Here is an 18,169-nt window from a genome sequence, read left to right as displayed (position 1 = left end):
GTAATAAAGATTAATAATAACATATTCTCTAAGTTTGAGTTTGATAAGAGATATGAATCTAAAAGTCATTTTCTGCATTTGAGGGCGATGACTTCCGACATATCAAACACTAAAGCATAACTTTATTTAACAACATGATCCTTGGTTTTAAGTACTTGCTCTCATTTCATTTTTTAAGACTTTATATAAGTTAATATTGTGTTTTTGGGACTTGTTCGAATGATTTGGTTGAGTCCCGAGGAGCTTGGGTGAAGAGCTGTACATATTTATACTGGTAATAAAATGTTAGCTATCAAAAAATTATTTAAGTTAAATACATATTATATAAAAGTAACAATAAGAATGATAAAATGTAGTTGGAAAACTAACATCATGAAACAAAACCTGGAAGGAAATCTCTGGCGATTTTTTTTGTTTTTAAAAAAAAGACTTTAAATTTGATAGCTTATACATCATCCATTACTCCTATTCCCATTTAATTGTCATAATAAGCTTTTACGTGCTCTTTAAGTAAATATTGAGTGATCCCCCTCTCCGACACCGATACCCTAGGGATTACATATTGTGCCAACTCCCCTCTGCTGTCTCGCTCTACAACCGGATACTTTTCTTGGCACTAGTTGAATTACTTGGAACCCTAAGAAAGGAAAGCCGTCTCTCTTCCATTCGGAGCAAGCATCGTAATATAAGAGTAGTAAGTTGACAATTTTATCCTTATTATAATTCTTTAATTTTTTACCACATTAATCTATTCTTATTAAGTCTACTCTAATACATGTCTTCTAATTCTGGAACAACTAACGCTAAGGAATTTTTTTTAAAAATAACTAATTCTCTTCTATTTTATTTAAAATAACAATTATTTGAAAATAATTATTTTTAGTAAGCATGGTAATTAAATGGGAACAAAGAGATGCAAGGATACTTCAGAAAAGAAGATAATCTAACATGTTGCAGTTGGTTAAGTTTTATGGGTGGAATACGTCAACAACATCTTAAATTTGCGAATAAATTTTATTTAGACAATTGAATTATAACTTATTTCAATTGAAAAATTAAATAAAAAACACAATATTCATATTAGAAACTTGAGGCTCAAATTTTGGTATGGTTTATACACGTGTTCTCAAGGGTCATTTTATAAATAAATTAACCACTTAAAATATGTTACATTTTATTAATTATACGAATTAGCCTCAATAAGTTGTAAGCTTGTACTAATTGTCGCTTATGTAGCCTCAATAAGTTGTAAAGCTAATTATGTAACATATTTTATGTAGTTAATTTATCTACGTAATAGGCGATTTAGAACACATAAAAGTTTTTTCAAAATTTGAGCTGAAAATATTTAATAGAAATACCTTATCATGCGTTCAAATGATGAATTGGAACTAATCATAATTTGAAAGTCCAAATAAAATTTACTTGCAAATTATGGACTTATGTGTTCAGTCAATTGTAAAGAAGATAATCTAAGACAGATCGGATTCTGGTGACTTAAAAATTTCTACTACTTAGAGAAGGAGTTTGGTCGTCCCTCTTCGTCGTCCGTTGATGGCCCCATTAAAAAAAAACTTTTGGGCCCTATATTAAACAGGCCCTAAAAAAAAAATTGTGGATCCCATATATATTAAACAACAACTAATATTTAAAAAAAATTATGAGCCCCATATTAAATACCAACCAGTATTATAAAAAAAAAGTGAATCTCATATTTAAAAAACAAACAATGTTAAAAAAAAAAAGTGGGCCCCATATTAAACACCATGTGTATTCGTAGCAAACACTAATATAATAAAGTTTTAGATACGGAACACAAATTACAATGTTATATTAATCGTGTTTTGAACATAGTACATATAAAAAAAAAATTGGGCCCCATATTAAAGAGGCCCATAAAAACAAATTGTGGGCCCCATATATATTAAACAACAACTAATATTAAAAAAAATGTGGGCTCCATATTAAACACCATCCAGTATTAAAAAAAAAATGTGGAACTCACCACATCCAAACAAACGGGGAAAAAAAAAAGTGAACCCCATATTAACAAAATCAAGTAATATTAAAAAAAAACGTGCAGACTTTGTATTCTTAGCAAACACTAATATAATAAAGTTTTAGATACGGAGCACAAATTACAATATTATATCAATCGTGTTTTGAACATAGTATATATAAAAAAAAAAAAAAAAAAATGGGCCTCATATTAAACAGGCCCATTAAAAAAATTATAAAAAAAAAATGTGGGCCCTATATATATTAAACAACAACTAATATTAAAAAAAATATGGGCTCCATATTAAACACCATCCAGTATTAAAAAAAAAAAGTGGAACCCACCACATCCAAACTCACGGGAAAAAAAAGTGAACCCCATATTAACAAAATCAAGCAATATTAAAAAAAAAAAATGTGGGCCCCATATTAAACACCGTGCGTATTCGTAGCAAACACTAATATAATAAAGTTTTAAATACAGAGCACAAATTATAATGTTATATTAATCGTGTTTTGAATATAGTATCCCACATTGACAAAATCAAGCAATATATATAAAAAAAAAAAAATGAATCCCACATTGTTGGTCCCATATTAAACACCATCCAGTATTAAAAAAAAAAAAAGTGGAACCCACCACATCCAAACTCACGGGAAAAAAAAAAAGTAGACCCCATATTAACAAAATCAAGCAATATTGAAAAAAAAAGTGAATCTCATATTTAAAAAACAAACAATGTTAAAAAAAAATGTGGGCCCCATATTAAACACCATGCTTATTCGTAGCAAACACTAATATAATAAAGTTTAAATACGAAGCACAAACTACAATGTTATATTAATCGTGTTTTGAACATAGTATCCCATATTGACAAAATCAAGTTATTATGTTCACTAAATATACATAAAATATTTATATTTTAAAATAAGATAGAATTTAATGCAAAAGACAACATGACAAGTTAAATGAGTTAAACCGAGAATATTTACCAACAATTAAAAAATAGTATTTCTTCGTTTAGATAGAAAATCAATTTCTACAACAAGTCTTTCTCTTTTAAAAAATATTAATAAATTTTCCGATTTTATATTCGTAGCAAACATTAATGTAATAAAATTTTAGATGCGGAGCACAAACTACAATGTTATATTAATCATGTTTTAAACATAACATATACTCTCTCTCTATATATATATAATCACTATTCAAAGACAACTACGTACACATAGATGCACTATAATCTATAGTGTTGGGCCCGTGCTGTGCACGGGCATAAGCCGTCTAGTTTATTGATATATGGTACATGGAATGTAAAAGAAAAGTTTGAGAGGTAAAGTACGTAGAATACACTAGTGGGCCAGGGCAGAACAATTATGTAACTTTGCTTGTGTTTTATTCCACAACAAACAAGAACTCCCCGACCAGAGTCTCAATACAAGTCTCCTCAGTTTCATTTGGGGGTCTTCCTAAATCTGCATCCTCAGTTTCATTTGGGGGTCTTCCTAAATCTGCATACAAGAAAATCTTTAATCCTGTATGTGAAGTAAGTTAACCAATATTATATATGTCATCATGTATTCTCAGTTTTCTTGAATTTTTTTATTTGGCTATTTATACTACTATATAATTTCTTGTTACTATTGTTTTTGTGCTTTTAAGGTAGTTATAAAGAATGGAGGAAGCTAGAGGAACAGAAGCAGCACCCATACCATTTTCAGATAATGTTCCTCCTTCTTCTCCTAGGACATCATCACAGGTTACTCTACTTCTAAAATTTTACTGCTCAATACAAAGATTCTTTGTTTTTTTTTTTTCCTTTTTCTGTGGTTGTTTTAGAGATAACTGGATTCATATCATCTTACCATTTAGTGTAAAAGCTTTTTTCTTTAATCAGTTATTGAGCATAAAAGACTTTGAATGTGCTTTATATATGTACTCACTCCCTCTGTCCCAAATTGTTTTGGACTCAGTATATTGGAAGCAAAACCCTGATCTCTTTGACTATCATTTTTATTAAAATTTGTCTACTTTTAACAATAAAAAGTTGTGATTTGTAGCACTTACGTAGTTCCCATATATGTAAATTATTTAGTTAAATAAATAAATTAAGAGATTGATGTCCCAATGTTGATTGTTCGTATCCCATAGTATACCATATTCTTTTTCACAATGGTACGAGTATTTATTATTATGCTGAATTTTAGGCTGTTTGTCCTAAAGCTTCAGAAAATTGAGTTCAGTTTTGTGAGGTGGTGCTTTCCTCATTTTATTTAGCTGCCTTCTAGTGTATGAAATATGTCCAATTTTAAAAAAATTTAGGATGACAATTTAATTCTGAAAAATGTTAAGAGTTCTTCTTTATCGGAATCGGGGTAGTCAATGCATCTTTTGTGTTTTTAGTGATTTTAAGTAACCTGACGACATTTGATATATAATTTTTGATAGAGAAATCTTTGGTGACATCACTGTTATCAAAAAAGAAAGGAAAAAAGGAGAAACCTTTAGTGACATCAAGAAGAAGAGAGATTGTAGAATGTAAGACCTTTAAAAGGAGTTTTTTATGTTAGGAAGATAAATGATGCGAGTGTCCATGCTTAATTCCTCTTTCAAGTACAAATGTAAGGTTATTTTGTATTCATTCGGTTTTTTGCCGTTATATGATATTTAGGTGAAGGATAGTTCTTGTCTAATGGTCCACGATAGATCTAAGAGCCTTTGGGTGTTTCAGAAAACTTTTCTGTCCGTGACATCACAGAAGCCATAAATTTTTGGTACCATGAAGAGTTGAACGTCACTTTAAAATGTTTTTCTATTTTCAGGTGTTATCTTTTTTAAAACTTTTTGACAATATTTGCCAAAGGATAATGTTATACATACCATGAGGAAGGTAGGATGTTAGTCTCTTTTACAGTGCTTCATATAACTTGCTCCGACCACTCACAACTATCACCAAGCATCAGAAAATGATTTTAAAAAGATTATGCAGGAAAATAAAAATGCTTTACATTTAACCAACTGAAGCCTCTAATCATGTAGATAAATACGTTAGGTATTTTTTGTCTCCACCTCTCTTTCTGAAGGTTACCATAAGGAATGTTACTCAAATGGTAGAAAGATATGCAATTACATGAAGTTAGAAGATCTGGGGTAATATTACCACGCGTAACAAGATATTCGTATCTTTTGGGTACATGCAGGCTGATTATCAGAAAAGGGAATCCTCCAATATGGTTTCCGGTTTGGGTCCAAGCATGAAACGAGCAGATCTTTCCCTTCAAATACCTCCAAGACATGAAGGCTTTGGAACTGGCAGAAAGTATTCACCCCGTTCACCAGGAGGTTTTCTTCGGGCTTTAAGCTTTAAGAAGAAAGCTGCTTCATCTGATGGTGAGAGAAGCTCTCTGCTCAGTTCAGATCGTAAGGTAGTTCCAGGAAGCCCTCTTTCAGCAAACCTCTTATCCTCCTCCAATTGGCAAAAATGTACTTCTCTACCTGTGACCCCTGCTTCAAATTTATCTCCATCAGTTTCCACGCCTATTTCTGCTAGGACACATGGTGAACAACAAAGGTTACATGTGAGTTCCTTTTGTTCCATTAATTATGCACTTTCAATAGTTTCTGAAAAGTTCAACTTCATCAAACAAGTCAGAAGGTTGGATATGTGTAGCCACAGAAATAATACTCTTATGTGAACTTGTTTGTCTGTGCACGGAGTTTAAGAAGGAGAGTCTTTTCGAACTTATGGTCTTAAAAAACCATGACATTTTTGTGGCTATAAAATCAGCCATTAATGGTATAATGAGAAGCTTAAAGTTTTTTTTTTTTTAATATACGAATCTTTGGTTCTTTTTAAATAGACGAAAAAGGAAAGAGTGTCAAATAAATTGGAACAAGAAGAGTACCAATTTATACCGTACTAATTATACAATGCAACAATTTAGACTGTATCCTCAATGTTCTTGCATTTGATTTCACTAGTCAATCTCCTCTTCACACAACTAACTTGAATTATGATGTAATAATTTTTTTTGATTAATATCTAGTCTGACAAACTTCAACAGATAATCCAATTTTTTATGTACAACATGCCAGTCAAGTTAATCTGTCAATACCTGCGTTAGTCATACTTTTTCATACACAATAAGACAGGAATTTATGCCACAGAAAAATTTGGAAGCCGGCCTCATTCTGCTGTATGTTCAATTATCTAATGGCCACGAAAATCTTGTCATTGTAAATGTCTAGGTACCTCATTATCCTCTATCCTTCTGTTCACTGGCACCTGCTACCAGTTATGAGTTTGTTAACATATAAGAGGTTTCCTAAAAGCTTTTACATCTAATGGCTTCTCTACTTTCTATGTACAACTAACACATTTCCATAATGTGTAATTCTGCTTGCAGTCATCGCTGATTGGGGCATCTAAAGCTAGTATTTCGAGGTCCCTTTCTGTGCCTGGAAGAAATTTTGTCATTGTTAGATCAATGTCGTTTGCTACCCATGAAGAGCATGTTCCAGATACTGGAGATGGTAAGTCAAATCAGTTAAAGCTGTGTGCCTGAGTCATCAAAAGAGTGTACCATGTTTGATCAAGTCAAACTGATTATGTAGTTGTATGATATCAAACTTATCCATATTCTACTGGATTGGTCACAACTCACAAATGTTTAGTAAAGCCTTCCAAGCAGATAATTAATCTCCTGATACAGCCTTTCTGGCAGTTAAGAATTAATAATGTAAAGTAACTATTTCTTTGCGGACATGCTACACTTTAATCCAACTCTTGTTGTCTGGTTTATAAGATGATTTCGTGTGTAAGCTGATTAATGAGTCCCACACACCTGAATTTTCATTCTTCTCCTGACTCAACTGAAAGGTGTTCCAACGTTTTTACTGACTTCTATCTCTTATTGTATTCAAAAAATTGTAATCAGAAGCTGTTGAAAGTGTTATGATTAATATTTGACTTTTCCTCTGCTCCTACCCTAAAAAATTGATTAAAATGAACAAAAGAAATTACTCCTTCTCCTGAGAATGAGGATCGGGAAATCCCTGAAGAGGAAGCAGTTTGTAGGATCTGTCTGGAGGCATGTGATGAAGGCAATACTTTCCAGATGGAGTGCAGCTGCAAAGGTGACCTAAGACTTGTTCACGAGGAATGTGCAATCAAGTGGTTTAGCATGAAAGGGAACAAAATTTGTGATGTTTGTCGACAGGAAGTTTCTAATTTACCTGTCACTTTGCTGCGGGTTTCCAGTACTAGTCAACAAGAGAACAGACTGGAGCACAACAATTCTCAAAGAATAAGGTGAACATCACATGGAAATACAATTTCTTTCACAGAGTTGTTTAATGACATACTCTAAATTTTTCTTAGTTTTTGCATTGATTGTACACATTCACCTAGTGAGATTTGAAGAAGTTCTATCTCTAGTTTCCCTTTGATCTTTAGAGTTGGTGCTTCAAGAACTGTCTTCATTTGATATTACAAAGTAAAATGAATCCTCAGTTGTGAATACTGAAAAGAAGCTCTAGATACTGGATGATGGAGCAGCATCCCGTACAATCTTGCTGAACTAATTTCTCAGTTACTGCGTTTGTTTTTGGGCCTAATCAAATTTGAAATTTCTGCCATTGCAGTGCTTGGCAGGACTTTGTGGTGCTTGTTTTGATCAGCACAATATGCTATTTCTTCTTCCTTGAGCAGTTATTGGTGAGTTTTTTTTTTTAGCTTTTGGATAGAATTTTAGTAATAGCATTGGTTTGAGATTTCATCCCTGAGAGAAAAAAAAAAAAGGTGTTGGAACATAGTCTACATAGAAAGGTGAAATAGCCTGTGAATGGATATCAAAGATATTTACTTATCTGACCCTTGGATACCCCTATTTCTGTTTTTCAACTGCTTGTTTATCCAATACTTGGATAGGAGTATTTTAATAGGATCTTTTGATAGTGTTGTTGTACTAAGTGTCACCAATTACATTGATCAAGGTTCTCATCTGAACCATCGTACCGTTTCCTAACAACATAAATCCGAAAAACCATGAAGACCATAAAGCGGCCCCAGAACTGAAACTAAGGTTTGTTCGATGAGTGTGAAAGTAGGAGGAGAAACTTACTTAAGGATGAAAGGGGCGGAACAATGGTACAATTTAATGGTTACTTGTGTAGAAGGCAATAATGTTCATTTTCCTTTACCTTTTCGTTTTTATTTTTTGGGGTGGGAGGGGAAGGGAACCTGCTCCCCCTTAGTTCTGCTGGGCAACTGAGGGGCAGAAGATACAGACTTCCTATAAATAACCTGTAGGGGTGAAACTGATTAAAAAACTTTTGAATTCAGAGCTCGAAAATTTGTTAGAAGTCTGAGTAAGAGGAGAGGCAGTCAAGGCCCTTCTTAGATGATTGCATAATATGCACACACACATTCTCAAAAATGGAGATGATTGAATAAGTGAGAGATAGCCTAGCACTAAGGGTATCCCCCAGCTCCAACCGTGAGGTTGGGGTTTCAAGTTACCACGAGAGAAAAGTGGGTAAAGCCACTGGTCGGCTCCTATTGGAGCGAGGTTTACCATATTCAAGAAAAAGGAGATGATTGTGAAGCACAGACGGCTACGTGGCTCCTCTATATAGAGCATGGCCCCCATTTAAGAATCTTTTTATTTTTTTTATTTTACAATAAGCTCCCCACTTCACTTGGTTAGAAAGGATGAATGATGCAAACTTGTATTTCTATCGAATGTCCCTTTAAAACATAAGGCAGCCCTGGTCTCTACCTGCATTTTGTTATTACACTGTGCTGTGTTGTTACGATTCAAGAGCTAAGATGCTAGGACCTCTGTGCTGAGAAATAATTGAGCTCGGATTTTCGAATAGCTCGAAAATGAAAGACTACAGCAGAAACATTCCATATGAGTAAGTCAAAAACTGCAACTAAATGGCATTTCTTTTATTTGCCTAAAAAATCACCTTGCTTAGGAAACAAAACAAGATCAAAAGCTTTTTTTGAGTAATAGTCAAAAACGTATATCACGTAATTGGAAGAATTGATTACTTATCCATTCCCTCCAATTAAAAACATTTGTGTGTGAGCGCGCGCTGTCAGCACTACTGGTGTTGAATGCGCATCCATCAGCTTTTACATTATTTTCCATTTCTAAAGTAGAAAGGTGGAATCTGATGACATCACATACCTGTAATGTAATATTTTTATTTTATTTTATGTGGAAAAACATTTCATATTTTGAGTCTGTCTCTTGAATTTTTTTGGGATAATGGTAAAGTATCGTGTTTCTTGAAGGTTCGTGACATGAAAACTCAGGCGCTTGTGATTGCTGCACCATTTGCTTTTACAATCGGTCTTTTGGCATCTATTTTTGCTGTCATCCTAGGTATGTCTGAGCCCATAAATTTTTTTAGTAAATACTAGCCGACTTGTGTGATAGTAATTTTCATTTGAAATGCAGCTATTAGGGAGTACATATGGACCTATGCCGCTTTAGAATTTGCTCTTGTGGCCATTACTCTACATGTTTTCTACTCTATGGTAAGATGCACTCTCTATTATGCAGTTGATATTTGATAACTCTTGGAAATATTCTAGTCTGTCCATTGAAGATACAGGTCTTCTTTAACCATCTAAAATTTCTAGAGAAAAAACTCTTAACCATTGAGATGTTACAAGTACTGAAATTGTTTTGAAAGATGTAGAAACCAAAACCAATGCAGAAACCAATAGGTCTAAGAAAATGTGCACACAGAACAGTTTTTTGGCAGATATGAATCGAGGAGTAATGCCCGGAAATCTTTTTTGGCAGCTTCAATTGCAGGCAGTCTATTCAATAATGATAGCATCAGTTTTGGGTTTTGGTGCTTCTATGAGTCTCAACGCAATGTACATCCGATACTATTCTTGGCGAGTCCAAATTTCCCAAGATTCTAACCCGGTATGACATGAGCATGACAGAGAAATGATCAAGTTGTATAGGAGATATTGAATATGCGTTTTCCCCCCTTAAAGATGTATTTTCCTTGTATTATTTTATCTTGTTTCTTTTCCCAGTGATCTTATGTAATGAGGTGGTTGATACCTCAAGAAATGTGTATACCAACATAGTTACAGTAGCTATCGGTAGTCTTCTATGTCTACTGGTAGAGAATAGTAGCTCAATGTAAGGCTGGGACATGGTCATTTTTTTGAAAATGATGGCTGGGACATGGCCATTCGCATTGCCAAATTCTGAAGTACTGGTTTTGTGCTTTTATTACATTTTAGATCTTATCTTATATACCGGTTACTGTAAGCCATGTAGTTTTCTGGCTTTTTTAAAAAGAAAGAAGAATCATACTTTTTGAGATTTCATTATGCCCGACTTGGAATATTCATTGGTCAGATTATTAAATAATCTGTAAAAGCAAACAAATGAAAAATTGTTGAGTTACACAGACTAAGCCATGACTGATTATTTAGCTCATATCAACCTAACCGTTTTGATCCAAACAAATCCTATACAAAGCAGGAACCTTTTCACTTATTGATCCAATTCATTTTAGTTTATTTTTTATTAGTCCAACCCGCCCATTTGACACCTGATTTGTATAGCTTGTAAAGCTGGTCATTGTTGGAGCAAACTGAATATGATCTAAGCAACAAACTAGTTATCCAATGGCATTTGAGCCCAAGTGGATGGGAAATCGTCACCAACTGACTAGAATTCTCTTTTTGGATGTTTCATTATTAGTCTGATTCTGAAGACAGTTCAAGATCCAACAGAACCGGGGAAAGAATCCTAGAGAAGACTTGATTGCTATATTCACGGATACCTACACATATAATACACATGCCCCTTAAACAAATAGGTATGTTACACTCTTAAGTGGCAACTAAACCTCATTTGCATTTTGCAACAGCAAGGTATTGATTGTTATTTTTCTTCACCCATACTGTTGAACGAGTTCTCTTAACATGATCTGTGAAGAGACGATACCTGCAATAAAAATATGGTTGGTTAGAGAAGGATATTAATCTTCATATCAGCAACTAAAATTGGGCATAAATTGAAATCACATGTTGCAATATTTTGGCTGTTACCACTTAACAACAAAAATCAGATTAGAATTTAGGAACCTAATTTTGATCTTAGCTAATGTATGAACCATCCACAAGTTCACACCCCAAAACATAAGGACTTGTCATTAGTATCTTTAAAAGTCGACGCAGATAAAATTAAGAAACCACCTGTCAAACTCTAGTCTCTGAGTGACTATCCCATTCAGCAGGAGTTCCGAACTATACACTGTCGCTCCTGTAAATGTAACAAGGGACTGCATGATTCTTCAAATTTAATACTATTTAACTTTTTATTAATTAGTACTATACAAGGAATAGGAAAAAGAAATTCACCTTTCTCAAGAAAGGGGGTGCAAACTTCATAGTCTTCTTCACAAGATAAAACTAGAAGATTGTCAGGAATAACTTCCTCTTTCATAGTAGATCTACAAAGTCGCTCAACTGCCTGAAAAATATTTCGAACAGGTATTAACAAGCAGGAAAAAACCATCAAGCAATAAATACAACTATGGAGAGAGGTCTGCCTGCAAAAATACAGATCGATTACAAAATTCTTAATGGACGATGTGATAACAAGAAACACATGACGTGCTAGTAACACTAACTTCAATTTATAAGATGATGTCCAAGGTATTTGGTGTACTTTTACAAATAACCATACAGTATTGAGTTTCAAGAATTCAAATGCATCAAACTTTATAATCCAAACCATTTGTTTTCCCTATCAAATAAACTTTCAACAAAATTGGTCACAGATATTTGCTTCGCTACTGTAAGTCAAACTAATGACTTTAATATTCAAAAAAGTCCGACTAATGATCTTCGACTCGTCGACATTTATCACCTATATTACCATGGACATCATCTTGAGCACACCCTCACTTATATATGATATTCAACATATTTTTAAAGCTGGTTCTGATATATCATTTTTATTTTATTTTGAGAAGATAACATGCACCAGTATATTGAAGAATCAACAGCACAAACTAGTGCTGGAAGCCAAAACAGTCACTACAAACAGATATATCATTTTTTTATAAGGTAATTATTTTTATTAACAATTAGGGAAACAAACCCCATATATTCTCCTACAGAAGATACCCTATCGTCTATACAAAACGGGGCTCATGGAAACACCAAAAGGAAACTAGAAACAAAAGACAGCTGGTTCTGATATATCATAACTAATCATGTAGCATTTACAGCAGATTACTAGTCTATACTCCATCATATCCTCCAGACCATTCTAATAAAGATTAGTTTTATGTCACCTATTCACAAAGGAACAAATGTATGAGAACATAGACTGAACAAATTTTTCTTTCAAAGAGGAACTTAGTCCGCTACCAATTCCAGCCTCAAAGATTATTCAGGTTGGTGGATAAGAGTATATAGAATGTCTTGTGTAGAATGGTTGAATCACAGAGTGAAATAAATGACTGGTAAAGAGTAGAGGTACACACCAGACCATGAACTGCCTTCACCAAACTTGCCAATATTTCTTTACCAGGCTTTGTATTTGGAGTGATAAAAACTTTATATCCCTGAAAATAAATACTATGAGAAAAAAGGAGCATTAAAGCTGTGCATCTAATAGCCACCAAAGGCTGCATCTTTACCTGTAAAAGGGGATGTTGGCATGCTCGTGCTAATGAAATTGGCATGCTGAAGCCGAACTCTTTTTCTTTTCTTGCATCTCTCAGGATATGATTTTTCTCATCAATAAGACAGCTCGCTTGTCCACAACTCTCAAGCCATAGATGTGTCACCACAGGTTTCCCTGCAGCAATAGCTTCTAGCATATTTCTAGTACGAACAAATTCATCAGCCACAAAATGAGTGGCATCTGACATAGATGACGAACTTGAGGCCCCCAACCGAGCTAAGATCTGGAGGAAGAGATGACATGGTGATTCCAATTTAAAACATTAAATTTTAGCACAAACAAGGCATGATCATATGGAAATTACCTTTTTTTGCTGTTTGATTATATCCGCATCCAGGTGCTGACTGAACAAGACTCGAACAGTAGTCATTTCTCGCCTCTTCCTGGAATCTTTTAAGGTGGAGTCAACATGTGTTCCAGTAGTATGTAAGGAAATCATTTCTCTCAAAAGGGAGGACCTTGACATATTCTTCCTGCACGATTGTTTTTGATACTCATCACCCATACAAATCGGTGACACAGAATTCTTCACGATTCTCGAATTGGTGGGAGTGGTGCATGCTGACGCTGGCACTTTGACCTGGTCTCCTGCTGAAGATTCTGCTCCACGTGCTTCATCAACAAATTGTCTCGTCTCTACATCAGCTTTCCTCTTAGAATCTTCTGGTAATTTATTTAGAAGTGCTTTTGCATTTGCATCAGCAAAAGCATCATTAATGTTGGTACCCTCTAGATGTCCTTTATCCATGCCTTCATTCAATAGCTTTTTCCAAGACCGTCTTCCAGAGGATGCAATACCAGAGGAAGTACATTCAGATGAACACTTTCTCTTTTTTGTGCTGACATCAATTGAAGTACTTGTATGGTCACCACTTAATCTTTTTGACCTTCTACATGATTGAGTAGTGGTCTCTTGCCCCATGGGAGGCATCTTTCGACAACTTCTAATTCCTTTGGGATGGTCAACAGCACAAAGGTTGCCCGACGATGATGATTTCATATTTCTGAGGTTGGCGGTTTGATTGGCAGCGAACGTGCCTTGATCCATCAAAGTCCCACAAGCATCAATACCGGTCCCACCACTTTTAAAAGTGGCAGCAGCAGACAGACGGCTTTTTGGTTGACTTTCTGCCCGGTTATGCCTAGTTCGATGAGCTACAGGTGAAAATGAGTCGTGTTGCTGTTGCAAATGACAATTCTTGACAGACACGGAACCCGTGCTTGCTTGTGGTGGTCTTTCTTCTTGTCCCAACTCTTCTTCTTTTCCCCTTGAAGCATGGGGTTTTGTCAAATTTGGCTTGATCATTCTTAATCCAGCTCCGTGTTCTTCATTGCCTTGCTTCTTGCTACTTTTCTGTTGCTTCAATTTTTTGCTACGGCGCTCTTCAACTAATTTGGCATCCTTCCGCACTGACTGTCTTGTAGCAGGTCGAGTGTCAGAAGATCGTGCTTTTTTCTTGGAGGACCTTTGCTTTGACAGACTCTCATCATCGACTCGACCCTTGCAGCAACTATCCCTCAATGTCTTATCACCTTTCTTCTCATAACTACAATCATTTTCCAGCACAGGAACTCCAAAGCATAATGTTTCCATAGCTTCAGCAGCCATTTGAGTATCTATTCCAACATTTAGCATGTCCGGAACATTGTCTCCATTACCATCATCAACCATTCCATCACCATCCCCCACATTGAATTGTTCATCAAGCTCCTCAACAAAGTTCTTCCTAGATCTGGACTTCGATAGCTCACTTCTCACTCTCCCTTTACTTGACATTAACCTTGAATCAGAACGGGGGGAACCCTTAAACTTTTTGCCATTCAACGGGTGCTTTCCTTTTTCTTCACAACTTTTATCTCCCTGTCTTAAGGGGTCAAGTAAACCACGCTTCCGAGGTTCAGTAGCAGGTCTCCTGCCAACAAGAAGTTCCTTTTTCTTCTGGAAAAACTCTCCACCTCCTTCATCTTCACGATTGTCATCCCAATCAAAAATCCCACCTTCTGCATCAGCTATTCCAGCTGCTTTCCGAGCCAAATGTTTTGTCCCGTTTGCAGCAGAGACAAATTTTGATTTTCCAATGAAGGACTTCCCAAAGTCAATATGTTGATCAAAATCAAAAGGATTGAGCTTAAGAAACTCATCAACAGCTTCTAGTGCATTAGCCTGAGATTCCTCTCCAGGTTCTTGAGAATCTAGATAACTTAAACCTGCCAATACATCTTCAGAGGCCAACTGAGGCAAGTCCACTGTCTTCTGAAAATCATTCTTACCATCTTCTGACCCATTAATCTCAACAAGTATCTCATCTCCGAAAAGTTTCCTCGCAGCTGAACTACCAAACTTGCACCCGTTTCCGCTACCTACTTCCTTCATTTGTACATAGTGCTCCTCACAAGCATTCAGGTTAAGCTCCTTCCCGACTTCAGATTGAGGTCCAACCACAGATTTCCCATTTTGGCCTGCACCTTCCTGCTCCAGAGGATTGTCACTCTTAATAGACCATGTACTTCCTTTTGTCCCTTTACGGCTCATGTCATAAGCAGCCAAACCAGAAGCCCTGATAGATGCAGCACGGATTGAAGTAAACCCTCGTTGCAGAGATCCTGAAAAAATATATGAATATCAGAGCTCCAAATTTATGAACCAAATTTGTTATCGAATCTTCAGAGACATTCTGTCTGATAAAGAATATGGCTAGGATTTAAAAGTTGAGAACAGAAACAACCACCTAGTACCAACAATGAAGAGTATATTAAATACTTCCATTTAGCGAATAAGAGAAGAGAAATCTTGATTCTACAACATAAAGCAGAGAAAGCGAAGACCAAGTCTTTCTTTCTATAGCAAAACTTTTCCTGGATAAAGCAGAAATGACCAACTGTAGTCGCATAGAATTCAAAACCAAAGTCAGCAATCTCATACTAACAGTGATATCAAAATGCACGATAGTTGATGCGCTGATGCGCTGGCAAAGAATATACAGATCCAGCAAACTGAAGAGGCCTATTTACTGTGAATTTGAAAAACTGGATGACGCAAAATGTCTTGTCCAACTTTACACTCGTAGAAGAAGATTTGGATTAATTGCTTAATTTGAGGTATGGATAAAGAAAGGAAAACCTTCAGGTATAGTTCCATCCAGAAAAAGGAAAAAAACAAATATATCATTTTAGCCTAGTATGCATAGCATTGGAACTTAATGAAAATCAATTATCTCATGCTAGTGAAACCAATTCACCTGAACGATTCTTGTCATTGCTCTGAACATCTGATTGTGCAATCGAACTCTTATCACTTGTGTTGGAGTTGCTGCTTTTAGGAAACTTCACCTGATCAATTGAGCTGAAGCTGTGTTCTATTGAATCATCATCTGATAACTCTTGAGTATCACACAAGACCTCAGTTCCATCACTTCCTTCATTATCACTATCTACGACAACTTCAACATTGCAATTTTCAGAAGTCTGGACACGTTTATTTTGTATACCATCATGATCATCAACCACTTGAGTTTCACCACCATAATCCACCAATTGTGTTTCACCACCGAAATCCACAAGTTGTGTTTCACCGCCGAAATTCACCACTTGTGTTTCACCGCCGAAATTCAAAATCTGGTTTTCACCACAGAGATTTACTAATTGTGTCTCAAATGCATCATCGAAGAAAAGGTGGTCATCAGCAGAAGCCATTTTTTGGTCATGGTACAACTCATGATCCTCACCTTTAAATATAAACCAAACTGTATTGTTAGGGAGAGAAAATATCCAATTTCAAATTAGAGTTTCAAATCTTTGACAAAAATACTCCCATACATTCGACTAACTTTACATCTTTTTTAATCTTCTGAGACTCCCTAACCCACCCTCTCCCTTAAAAAAAATTTATATATTAGTCTTGCTTGAAATCTTCCCTCTCTGAAAAATGGTATCACAGTACTAACAGTACACTTGAAGAACACAAATAAAAGAAGTAACGTCTCAAACATTGCGATCAAACCGGTTCACCATATCACTCACTATCTGATTAAAAGTCCAAACTTCCCTCGATGTAAGTAAAAATCCAAACTTGAGCATAAGTCCTCTTTTATCCTTTAGCAGTTAACTAGAACTGACCACACCAATCAAGGCAAATGCGTAACAACAATTTAGACAGCTTATAAATCAAAACGTTCCGTTAATAAAAAATTCAAACTTTTCTTCTTCTTCTTTTTTTTTTTTTTTTTTTTTGAGAAGTTAACAGTAAAGATTCAAACTTTTCTTTTTTCCTTAACAACCAACTAGCAAGAATATTAACTTTAAAGTGAAACTATTATACTACCATTTTACAAATAATACCCATTCCCTAGAAACAAAAACAAAAAAAAAAAAAAAAAACTTGCCTGGTAAAGACTTGGGTGAAATTTGAGTGTCCACTGGCTGTGTATCGTCAACAATCGAACTAGCCTTTTTCGTGTTCTTTGTTCTACTGTCAACCATTTTAATTCATCTACAATAATATTACCAAGAAAAAATTAAAAAGAAATAATAATCACAATGATATTATAATTGAGAATACAAAATAAGACCAACCTAAATGAAAACCCTGACGGTTTTCGATCTGAAAAGGAAAAAAGATTATGCCTTTAAAGCACAATTATGGCAATAACTTGAAGAAGAATAGTTTCTGTAACGCAAATTGAAAAATGTAAAGAAATACTAACTGAATTGAATGGAATGGAATGGAATGAGAAAGGGTTGGGGAGAGTATAGGGTTAATGAGTGTCAAAAGGAGGGAAAGTAGGAAAATCCCTTTTTGATTTGGAGGGAAATTTCAGCCTTTTTTTATATTTTGCCCCACTACTAGACGGCCCAACACTTTAGATTATAATACATCTATGTGTATATAGTTATCTTTTAATAGTAATTATCTATATATTATGTTTAAAACATGATTAATATAACATTATAGTTTATGTTCCGTATCTAAAATTTTATTATATTAATGTTTGCTATGAATACAAAATCGGCAAATTTATTAATATTTTTTAAAAGAGAAGACTTGTTTAAAAGGAAACTATTTTCCTCTCTTTGAGATAAAACAATAGCAATATTTAAACATACTTCAATTTTAATTCGATTGGTGTAAAATACTTATTATTTTTTATCAAATTTTGATTTGGATAATTCTAATTCAAATTATTAAATTAATTTTACATGTTTAAAATGAAACAAAGTAGAAATTGATTTTCTATTTAAACGAAGAAATACTATTTTTAATTTTTGGTAAATATTCTCGGTTTAGCTCATTTTACTTGTCATGTTGTTTTTTGCATTAAATTCTATTTTAAGTATATTTATTTTAGTGAACATAACAACTTGATTTTGTCAATATGAGATACTATGTTCAAAACACGATTAATATAACATTGTAGTTTGTGCTCCGTAT

The 18,169-nt window shown here is 34.6% G+C and overlaps 2 protein-coding genes across 6 annotated transcripts; one reads left to right on the top strand and one right to left on the bottom strand.

Annotated features, from left to right (window-relative positions):
• Nucleotides 1-3,359: 3,359 nt before the first annotated feature.
• On the top strand, nucleotides 3,360-10,288 carry LOC132626867 (uncharacterized). Of its 5 annotated transcripts, none has more exons than XM_060341888.1 (9): nucleotides 3,360-3,545; nucleotides 3,662-3,758; nucleotides 5,200-5,577; nucleotides 6,406-6,532; nucleotides 7,070-7,310; nucleotides 7,643-7,715; nucleotides 9,303-9,393; nucleotides 9,469-9,548; nucleotides 9,820-10,288. In XM_060341888.1, the coding sequence occupies exons 2-9, from the start codon at nucleotides 3,675-3,677 to the stop codon at nucleotides 9,952-9,954; spliced, it is 1,209 nt and encodes a 402-aa protein (XP_060197871.1). In that variant the 5' UTR covers nucleotides 3,360-3,545; nucleotides 3,662-3,674; the 3' UTR covers nucleotides 9,955-10,288. The 5 variants fall into 5 exon arrangements, with proteins under 5 accessions (XP_060197871.1, XP_060197870.1, XP_060197868.1 ...); XM_060341887.1 differs by having other exon boundaries at nucleotides 3,361-3,536; nucleotides 3,666-3,758; nucleotides 7,016-7,310; XM_060341885.1 differs by having other exon boundaries at nucleotides 3,361-3,536; nucleotides 7,016-7,310.
• Nucleotides 10,289-10,689: 401 nt separating this feature from the next.
• On the bottom strand, nucleotides 10,690-17,528 carry LOC132626866 (uncharacterized). The gene is made up of 9 exons (XM_060341883.1): nucleotides 17,314-17,528; nucleotides 17,124-17,230; nucleotides 15,981-16,466; nucleotides 13,046-15,345; nucleotides 12,695-12,964; nucleotides 12,539-12,619; nucleotides 11,406-11,517; nucleotides 11,241-11,307; nucleotides 10,690-10,989 (listed from the first exon to the last, which is right to left on the bottom strand). Exons 2-9 carry the CDS (start codon nucleotides 17,218-17,220, stop codon nucleotides 10,893-10,895), a joined length of 3,510 nt encoding a protein of 1,169 aa, XP_060197866.1. The 5' UTR covers nucleotides 17,221-17,230; nucleotides 17,314-17,528; the 3' UTR covers nucleotides 10,690-10,892.
• Nucleotides 17,529-18,169: the final 641 nt, after the last annotated feature.

This window comes from Lycium barbarum, chromosome 2 (genome assembly GCF_019175385.1).
Source record: "Lycium barbarum isolate Lr01 chromosome 2, ASM1917538v2, whole genome shotgun sequence".
NCBI lineage: Eukaryota > Viridiplantae > Streptophyta > Magnoliopsida > Solanales > Solanaceae > Lycium > Lycium barbarum.
Note: the sequence above shows the minus strand (reverse complement) of the source record. Positions and strands in the feature narration are given on the sequence as shown.

What these genes read in the sequence shown, in the direction of transcription:
- LOC132626867 (XM_060341887.1), top strand. Translation starts at nt 3,675, where the DNA reads ATGGAGGAAGCTAGAGGAACAGAAGCAGCACCCATACCATTTTCAGAT. An exon ending in GTGAACAACAAAGGTTACAT is followed by an intron (nt 5,578 to 6,405) that starts GTGAGTTCCTTT and finishes TTCTGCTTGCAG; the next exon opens with TCATCGCTGATTGGGGCATC. An exon ending in TACATGTTTTCTACTCTATG is followed by an intron (nt 9,549 to 9,819) that starts GTAAGATGCACT and finishes CTTTTTTGGCAG; the next exon opens with CTTCAATTGCAGGCAGTCTA.
- LOC132626866 (XM_060341883.1), bottom strand. Translation starts at nt 17,220, where the DNA reads ATGGTTGACAGTAGAACAAAGAACACGAAAAAGGCTAGTTCGATTGTT. An exon ending in CAATGACAAGAATCGTTCAG is followed by an intron (nt 15,346 to 15,980) that starts GTGAATTGGTTT and finishes ATATTTTTTCAG; the next exon opens with GATCTCTGCAACGAGGGTTT. An exon ending in TAATCAAACAGCAAAAAAAG is followed by an intron (nt 12,965 to 13,045) that starts GTAATTTCCATA and finishes CTCTTCCTCCAG; the next exon opens with ATCTTAGCTCGGTTGGGGGC.